The 9960-nt window shown below is 44.2% G+C and overlaps 1 protein-coding gene across 3 annotated transcripts in view; it reads left to right on the top strand.

The window, feature by feature from the left end:
- The window catches only part of GNG12 (G protein subunit gamma 12), a 115325-nt gene that overhangs the window by 49239 nt on the left and 56126 nt on the right, over window positions 1–9960 (top strand). For 2 of the 3 annotated variants that reach the window (XM_019646781.1, XM_019646778.1), the window contains exon 2: window positions 2376–2428. Coding sequence is in view for 1 of the 3 variants with exons in the window: in XM_019646778.1 (XP_019502323.1) it covers window positions 2376–2428 (53 nt within the window). In the remaining 2 variants the exon portion in view is untranslated. Of the gene's footprint in view, window positions 1–2375; window positions 2429–9960 lie in introns of those variants that run through there. The other variant, XM_019646780.1, reaches the window with a different exon arrangement.

The raw sequence follows: 9960 nt of genomic DNA, 5'->3' as shown, positions 1-9960 counted from the left end.
TCTGGCTCTGCCACTTATAAGCCATGTGACCTTAGGCTACTAACTAAACCTCTATGCCTCAGTTTGTGATCCTGCTAAATGGGGGTAATAAAAGAACCTACACCATATGGTTCCTGAGTGGATTCAAGTTGCACACAAAGCACTTGGAACAGTGCCTGGTACATAACTCCATAAAAATCAGCCTTTGTTATTATCAGTAGTAGTACATAATTATTGATTAAATTGAATAATACCATTCAATGAATGTAGAGCAGTTGTCCCTAAGTCAGCCAAAGGAGTTTACAAAGGCTTCCTGGAGGAGGCGACTTTAACTGAGACAGGAAGATAGGCTGATACTGTAGGAAAAGGGCATGTTTGACAGAAAGGACAGAACGTGCAAAGGCACAGAGGAGTGGGAACGGGGGGGGGGGCGTGTAGGGACCTCTAAATGGGTATGTGTTGTGAAAGGGCAAGATACCTAGGTGTGAGTGCCCAGAAAGGAGGCCAGGCATGAGCTCACTGGGACATTGGAGACTGGGCTAAGAACACTGGACTTGACCCTAAAACCTAAAGGAGGCCGCTGAAGTACTTTCAGCAGGTTCAGAGCTCAGCTTGCCAGACTGGGCAGCAGTGCCCCACAGTGGCCTTGGCCTATGGCCTGTTGATTCTAAACAGTGTCACTGACCAACCTCCTTCCCTGTGATTTGGGCAGGGTGTTCACATGTGTGGATCTAATGTGTCTTACTAGGTGTGATTTCTTTGGTTACCACAGATTAATAAAGTGAAACGGATGCGTGTTCTTAATTCCTTTCTACCTGATTCTTCCTCTCCTGCTCCCTAACTCCTGCTAAGACACATACGGAGATGTCTGTGTTACAGACCCCTTTGGGAATCGGATAAAGGTGATAGACCCTTCTCTCAGAAAAATCATGAAGACAAGATTTTCCAGACTCCACATTAACCTCCCCCTGCACCCCCACTTTGGTCATCTAAATAGGTCCCCAGATGCAATGCATGCAGTCGTTTGACCCCAGGCCTCCTTTTGGTTTTTGTGCTCTCACCCCAAATTGTTTTTAACTTAATTTCCTAGAACATCCCATAACTCATCCATCTGCCATCACTGCTATTATCTGACTAGGTATCATGAGAGTAGCCTTGGATCACTTGGTGGTTATAATTAAAACTGAAAGCAATTATCTTATTTTGAGCCTTTCGAATTTAATTGAGAGTATGGTAGCTAAGGATATGGGCTCAGGGGGCAGACTATGTGAATTAGAATCCCACTATCTTATAACCTTGAGTAGGCCATTTAACCTCTCTGTGCTTCAGTTTCCTCATTACAAAGTGGGAATGATAATATGCTTCTCGCATGAAGTGATTGTGAGGATTAATTGAGGAAACATAGGAACATGCTGAAAACAGCTGGCACGTACTAAGTGCTGTATAAGTATTTGTTATTACTACATTGTTATTTCTACTAAAATGATATCATGAATGGGGTAATGATGGATTACCAGGACCAGGAAAATAGATGAATAAAATTCCTGTATGCATTTGACTTAGTTTGGAGCCTTGCCACTACCTGAAGGCCAAGAACAGATAGATGCCCTAGGCCCGTACTGCCTGGTGTGATAGTCAGAAGCCACTATGACTACTGACTACTTGAAATTTGACTAGCCTGAGTTGAGATGTACTGGGTCTTGAAGATTTAGTATGAAAAAAAAATAAAATGTCTCATTAATAATTGTTTCTATTGGTTGTGATGAAATAAATAATATTCTGAATAAATTAGGTTAAATTATTATATTATTGAAATTCATTTCATCTGGTTTTTTTTTTTTGCTTTTTTAATGTGGCTACTAGGAAATATAAAATTATATATGTGGCTTGTGTTATACTTCTGTTGAATAGCACTGCCTTAGGCTCACCATTATCAATAAAACAAAAAAATTGTGGTTGTGATAAGGTGACCACGGTTGGAAAGTCTGTGTACTTCTCCCATTGCTATTCAAGTTATGCTGGGCCATTTGTGTTTTAGTTGGTTCCATAAAGGGAGACGTGGCTTGGTCCCAGTAGAAGGGGATTGAGGGGCCAAGGCAAGAGCAATAACGAGGGAGGCTTCCGCTGACTTGGAGGGGTTTGGATGAAAACACTACCATTTATAGTTATACTGGGCTCAGACTTTCAGCACTCCCTGAAGTAGATGAGAGAATGCTCTCTATTCAGGAAGTTGAAATATGTAGGCGAAAACTCTCCCTATTCCATCAGGAGCCAGAAAAAACTTTGCTAATCTTTTAACTAAAGAAATAACACTCAACATTATGTCAGTCGCTTGGGATCGGAAGCACACCCTTTCCAAATGGGATTTACTTATGGAATGTTTAATTCTGTTTCAGATTCATTCCCCCACTTGAAACCTGAAAACGGTGGACCACACAACGTCTTACTGGTAAGTTCTCTTTCATTTTTTAAAACAAAGTGACTGTTTGACATTGTTTTCGATGTGATATTTACACTTCTGAGTTAGATGCATCCCTACCAGAACTATGATTAGATGTCTGTTTATTCACACTTTGTTTTTTGTCTCTCTCTCTCTCTGAAATGATTTAAGACGTTTCCCTGCCTTAAAAACAACAGATCAATCCATGTTCTTTTGGTAAGGATGTGGCCGGGAAAAAGATCTGTGATTACATGCCAAATACTATTAAAATAAAAACTTTTTTTGTAGTGAAACTATTTCCAGTCCCCTGTTGATGGTCCGCTAGTTTCAAGTGGTATCCACAACAACAGGGTGTTACTTCAGCCAAGGAATGCAGACAGTGCTTTGCAGTGTGTTGTAATGAAAATTGGCTCACAGCTATAACATATTAGCTTTCTTATTGCTCTCTTTTTTTTCTCTCATCTCTCTTTGAACCTGAATGTGATCTTTGTGAGCTAACAGATCTGCAAGTGGTAGAAAACTTCCTTTAGAGCTAGGAGAGTAATAGATATTTTAAGTGAAAAAGCTTCTGGGGCTTTCATGTAGCGTCACTCCCTGAGATTATGGCACTACTGTTATTTGCAGTGTGTAGCAGATAGCTTTCACTGCATAACAAACCACCCTCAAATTTACAGCCAAGATTTGCTGACTCAACAATTGTTTCTTCATCCCACAATTCTGTGGGTTGGTGATTTAGGCTGGGCTCAGCAGTGTGACTCTTCTAGCTTCAGGTGGGACCATTCATGGATCTGTTGTTAGCTACAGGTCCTGGTCAGCTAGGCTTTGTTTCTGAAGGTCACCTGGCTCTCAGCTGGAGTGCTGACAATGACTAATGACAACGACTAAGTGACAATGACAATGACATGTTCCCACAGACTACCCTAAGCTTGTTCACATGGGGGTTGGGCAGGGTACCAAGACAGAGCAGAAGCATTGGGAGGCCAAAGCTCAGAACTGGCACCACATGGCTTCCACCACATTCTGTGGGCTACAGCAAGCTATCTGGCGAGCCTAGATTCAAGAGGTTACAGATATAGATTCTACCTCTTGGTGGGAGCAGCTGTGAAATTACATTGCCAGGAGCACGGAGACAGGGAGTGGAAGAATTGTGGCCATTCATACAATCTACTATGTAATGTTTTTATGTTTGAATGAAATAAAAACAGCTGTGATCAAAAGAAAGAGCATGGAGAGTAAGAGACTCACATCACACTCCCATCTCATAGCCCGTCCTCTCATCCCATTCTGATTCTCAGGCCCTGGAATCCTGGTCTTACTCTTTGCCATCCCAATCAGTTCAGCAGGTTCCTGGGTAGTCTTGCCAATACCAGGTTTTCCACTCTTCAACCCTCCCTTCTTTCTACACAGCACTTTCACACTAGTTATCTATCAATTCACCTTTCAGGATGTTACTTCTTTGCTCAAAAGCTATCAGTGCCTCCCTATCAACCCCCCACACACACACACCATCCTAGACTGGCTTCTCCACTTCCATTATCTGGCCCCATCCTGTCTTGCTCACTTCCCTCTATACCTTTTATTCTAGCCAGACTAGTCTATTTACCATTCCTCTTGAGAATACCTCATGCTACTCACCCCTTCTCTATTTGGAAATCCTTCCCATGCTGCAAGGCCTAGTAGAATCTTCCTTCCTCCATAATGTGGCCTCCCCTGCCTGTTCCTACCATCTGTATTCCTGCTGTGATCACCCCTGCTCTGAACTGCTTTCTTGGCTAGCCTTACTTCCCCCATTGCTTTGTCAGCACTTTGAGAACAGAAAGCTACCTGTGCCTTTCTTGCAGCAGTCGACACAGGGCTAAGAGTGCAGCAGGTACTTAGTCGACCAGGAAGCAGCGTGGACACTGCCCTTGGTGACCCAGAGCAACTCATCAGGATTAAGTGAGGCACCTGTTGAAGTATAGGCTCCTAGTCCCTTCCACTGGGCTGTGCATATTCATTAGGACTGGAGAGGGGAGGTGGGTAGGAATCTTAAAGTGATCAGATGATTCTGATGTGATTGCTGTGCAGTTGGCAACCACTTGTTTTGGAAAGAACAAGAAATTTATATGACACCTGGGATTTGAGCCCTGGCTCTGCTACTTCCTGGCTGTGGGACCTTAGGCACTCAACTTTTCTGGGCTTCAGTTTCTTTATCTATAAAATGGGAATAATTAACTCGCCAAGAAGTCTTCTTAGATTGCCAAGATCAAAAAGCATGATGTATGTGCAAGTGCTTTATAAACCAGAAAACTGTAATTAAAATGCATGAATTGATTGTGGACCTATAGCTAGCTTGTATTAAGAAAGGGGTGGTTCCCTCCATGGGGGTGGTCATGGCAGTGATAGAGGAATAGGCAGTAGGTAAGCTGAGTATTAGTGGTCGGATAAATAATAACAACAAAAATAGTCCTAATTAGCGTCTACTGTTTATTGAATGCCGACCGTGTGCCTGGCACTGACTGTACTGATTCTGTGCCAGCTGCTTTACATAGAATTACGTGAGATTTACAAAAAGATCCCCCTGTTCAATTGCATTTGTACCAAAATTACAGCCTATTCCACCATTAGTGAATTATTCCTTTGAGTTTTCTTCCTCTTCAAAATACCTGGTTAACATGCACTCATCCCTGAGAGAGGAAATACTTGGTTAAGCTGCTGTCAACCATTGATAACTTATCAGTATCAAGTACAGGGTCTTACAGAAGTGTGAGCCACTTTGATTTGGTGGGTGGAGCTGGGCACAGGAGAGCAGCCAATAGTACTAAGGAGAAAATGGGCGCAGGGTGCTCAGGAATGGCCCGGGGGGCACCCAGCTGCCCTAGGAAGGACGGAGTGGGGGGAGATTCTCAGGAGGCATGAAGGGGAGGGGGTGGACTGAGACATTTGCTGACCTGACAGGTTGACCCATGACTAGTCCTGGTCCAAGGACACTATGTTTTCAGCCTGCTCGCTTGGCGCTTCCCCATAATGGCTACCAAAGCAGGGAGCATTTATAAAATTGTCCTCCATTCACCATCCAGTTTGTTTCACAGTATTTTGACTGCTGTTGGAGTATACGCGTATGTGCCTGTTTTCTTTCAAAGATTTTTGAAGTGGCTTTTAAATACCCATATGATATAATGAGACTCAGAAAAATGAGGAAGGAAGGAAATCTTTGGGATAGGAACAGCAAGGTGAAGCCAGACATAAGGTTTGGCCCCTGGCACATGGGTGAGAGCCTATGTATTTGCTAGCAGTTCCCATGCTCTTGTCTGTGAGTTTCTGAGGACTAGGTTTGTACCAGAAGGAAAACGCACTCAGTTAACAGTTCACGGTGGCAGGAAGATAACAGCACGCTAGTTACTCAGAAGACGCAAAGTTAATTGTGATTCAAGACTTAGAGTAATTTCTCTAGAGTGCTCATAAAGAGAATCCCACGTAAGGTAGCAAACAACATCCCTGTAATAACCAGAATCATCAGGACTATGCTTGGCAAATGATGTAACTGAGTACAGTCCCAGAAAAGCCCATCCAGTCCAGGAAGCATTTCTCTGTTGACCTTGCTTAATCCACAGATAAACTATAATGGTTTCATCTGGAATAACAGGTGAAAGTGTATATATTCATACCTTTCCCCATCTCCACCCATGATGGACTTCACAGGTTGTCATGGTTCTTGACGCTGAGCCTGGATATTTGGCTGTGGACCAGATTTGGCACATGAGTGAAATCTCCTTACCATCCCGGTTCTAAAAGAAAAATAAATAACCTCCTGAAAGTACTCCATGAATATAATTTCTCCCCACTCCCAAATCATTCTGCAGTCTGACTCAGCCTGTGGAGTGGCTTTTGGATACACAGTATTTATACTGACCCTGTCCACTGTGACCGGTGTGGCCCTTTTTCCTCATTCCGAATGCCTCTCCTTCTGTTTTGAGCCCCATGGCTCTAGGTCATTTCTGACACTGGAGTATTCAGTATCTTTCAGAAGAACCAGGGCAGTTTGAGAAGCTCATGGAACTGGGCATAATAGACTCCAAGTATTTGTGTGTTGGTAGCAAACTTTAACCTGGGGAATTGTTGTACTCTCTGGGACTCTCTTCTTCCGATTGGTAACTTTAATATTTATTGCAAGAGGTAGTGCTTGGTTGGTGGCAGCATGGTATGAGAGTAATGTTTAGCCTAGACTTTTTACAGGAACAGCATAGGATGAAAAAGTTTCAATTCAGTAACAATCATTATCAGAGAGGAGCCTGGAAGTCCACAAGGACTACCCATGAATGGGAATTTCCTTCGGGGCTTTGTTTTCATTTAGAACAGGCTTATGAGAATTATTTTGTTTGCAAGTAACAGAAATCGGGCTTAAACTAGTTTCTTGACTAACATGACTAAAATGTCCATGCTGGCATGGGATTCAGGCATAGCTGTATCCAGGGGTTCAAAAGATATCATCAGGCCACTATCCTTCACTCTTTCCTCTTTTGGCTCTTCTTAACTCTGTCAGCTTCATTCACGGGCAAGCACTCCCTCACCATGGTGCCGGAGGTAGCCATCAGCATTAGATATCTGTCACCCTCACATCTATGGATCTCAGTGAAAAGAGTGTGTCTCTTTTGCTATTGTTCTAACAATAATACCAAGAAGGGATCTTAATTGGCCCAGCTCAGGTTTCTTGCCCGAATCAACGTAGCCAGAACTCGGCAGTAGACAATAAGCAGTGTCTGTCCGGCCATGCCTTGTTCATGTGCCCCCCTTGAGAGAGGGTGACTACCACTAGAATCACACGGAATGGGGTCTCCTATTAAAACGGAAGGAATTTTGTTATCAGAAGAGGGAAGGAAGGAAAGAGCATGCCAAGAAAATAAAACTTCTAGGAATCAGAGTCCACCGATTTAAAAATTCTTAATTTGGGGTCCACTAAACTTGAAAGGTTTAAAATCAGATTCAGCGTCAGTTACACTGACTCCCCATTCTAAGTTTGGTATCATCATCGAGACGAGCAATGATGAGCACGTGGCAAGGACGAGGATGGGTGACTCCACTGTGGGTCGGTAGCTTTTGGCCTGAGGACCTCAAGTCGCATCCTTGGGACCTGGAGGGGTGGTTATTAACCTGGAGACCATGAATGGGCATCAGTGGATCTGTAATGCATTGAAGAAATCAATGAATGGGCTTCTATAATTATTTGCAAAATTGTGTGCGTGCATTCCTTCTTACTTGGAGAAAGGGATTATGCTTCCATCATTTTCTCAGTAGGATTCCATGGTCCCCTACTGCTTAAGAGCCATTGCCTCAGACTTACTCGAAATTGTTTTTTAGATTTGGCTAGCTTAATCTTATGCATAGTTTGTTTCTTGTCTTGGCTCAACTAGTAAAGTTCAGCGTCCATGATAAACATAGCTCCTTATGGAACAGACACAGTGATGTCAGTGGCTGGGTATGTTGCATTAAATTACATGTTGAAGTTTTTTAGGCATACATGTCAACTTTTCACAATCATAGTTGCCATTTACCTAATGTTTATTTTGGTGCCAGGCTCAGTGCTAAGTGCTGTATGTCCATTATCTGAACTATATATTTATACACATGACTATAATTCTGTGAACCTCAAGTCGGTTGTAGTACCACCTGCTGGAACCAGCTCCTTCCAGCTGTCTCTCGGGAACATGGCATATAAACTCTTGAGTTTCTCTTCTTCCCCGTGTCTGCTGTGTGGATCTACCTTTCTCCACCTTCCCACCTACAGATGATAGAACCATAGACTCCCTGAGCTGAAAGAGACCACTAAGCTCGTGCAATCCCGTGGTTTTTAAACTCTCCTCTTTGGTTTTTCTAGCTCAAGGACTCCTGGGAAGGAATGATGAACAGGGCGTACGTCCCTGTCCTGCTATGGTCACAACCGTCTGCTGACAACCACTTACCTGGGGCAATAAAAGAGTTCAGCGTTAGACATCAGAACTGAGGTTGAGTCCAGGCTACTCCTTTAGTTACCTACTAATCTACCTGTGTGCCTCTGGGAGAGCTGCCTGACCTCTCTGAGCCACAGTTTTCTTATTTGTCAAAGGGGATAATAATACCTGCCTCACGGAGTTGTTAGAGGGACTGAATGATGTAATGTCTGTAAAATCCTTGGCCTAGTGCCTAGCACATAGTCAGTTCTTAACAGAGGTTAGCTGTAATTAGTACATTGCACAGCGTGGTTAGGGAGACATAAAATTAAGACCCCGCTGTATTCTTGTCTCCCACCATTCCTTTAAAGTTTATTCAGTGGGATGTGTTTTTCCCATTTCCCGATCAAAACTTGATCATGCCTATGACTTTTCTGGTTACTCTTGGGTAATGAAAAAAAGTCCATGGCCACTTTGAGACACACACACACACACACACACACACACACACGTTCACTTTGGAAATTGGAAATGCCCACTGTAGTCCATGAGAAGATTTTCCTTATCTTGCCAGTGAGGGCCTTCCCCTCTTCAGCTACCTGCTGCTTCATGCCTCCCCAGGTGAAGCCGAAGGAGAGAGGGAAGTTCTTACCTGACCGCTCCTGTCACGCTGGCACTGGGTTCTCTTGGCTGTGTCTGTGGCTTTCTCGAGGGCTGCCCACTGGAACTTTCCATCTGCATCTCCCAGGCCTTGGGCAGCGCCTGTCCTGCTGGCTGCTGCAATCTGCCAGCAGCTTCTGATTTCCATTCGGATTCTGTCTTCGGGGTCCTTGCACCCTCAGGCTGAGGCAGCCTTGAGTAGAACCTGTTTTAAGGAGACTCAGGCTGGCATTCCTGGTGCCCAGAGTTTACATTCCTTTAATGTACCCCTCCCCCCTGGGGGAAGGGGGAGATTAGTCCCTTTCCCCAACACAGCCTTCTTCAGGCCACTTTGCCCCCCCCCACACACACACACATTTGCTTTCTCAGGCAGGCTTCGCATGACAATCCCCAAACTCTGGGAGACACAGATCAAGCCTTCCAGATGTTGCCTTTTAAACCCATTTATCAAGGCTTGAGATGAGACCCCATTCCACCCCACCCACCTTGGGGAGGGTGAGAATCAGAGCATTTCTGAGGAATCTGCCTCACAAAACCCTCCATCACTTTCCCACTGCCCTGAACCTGTTTTTATCTTCCGTATGGATCTTGGAGCCAGCTAGACCAGTTATTTAGAAATTTCCACATAATGGTCTGGCCCCTTGCTTTGGAATTTCCCAGCTGTTGAATCTTGATGCCTCAGTAGAAACTTTCATTTTAGCATCTTGTTATAGTCACTGTTAACCTCCCAGTCCAGTACAAGGAGCTCTTCTTCAGCACTCCTAAAAGCAGTCCTTTATCCTGTGCTTGAAACCTGCCCAGACCTGGGCAGCTCCCTCCCTCTCCCCTTCCCTCCCAAGCAGCCCACTCCAGTATCCAGCTAACTTGGAATTGTTGGAAAGCTGCTGCTCCTTGTGACGCCAGGTCTGGCTCCTGGTAATATTCCTATTAATGGGGTCAGAATGTGTGTGTGTGTGTGTGTGTGTGTGTGTGTGT

The sequence above is a fragment of the Hipposideros armiger genome, unplaced genomic scaffold (assembly GCF_001890085.2).
Source record: "Hipposideros armiger isolate ML-2016 unplaced genomic scaffold, ASM189008v1 scaffold_106, whole genome shotgun sequence".
In the NCBI taxonomy this organism is placed as follows: domain Eukaryota; kingdom Metazoa; phylum Chordata; class Mammalia; order Chiroptera; family Hipposideridae; genus Hipposideros; species Hipposideros armiger.
This window is presented reverse-complemented; position numbering and strand designations above follow the sequence as displayed.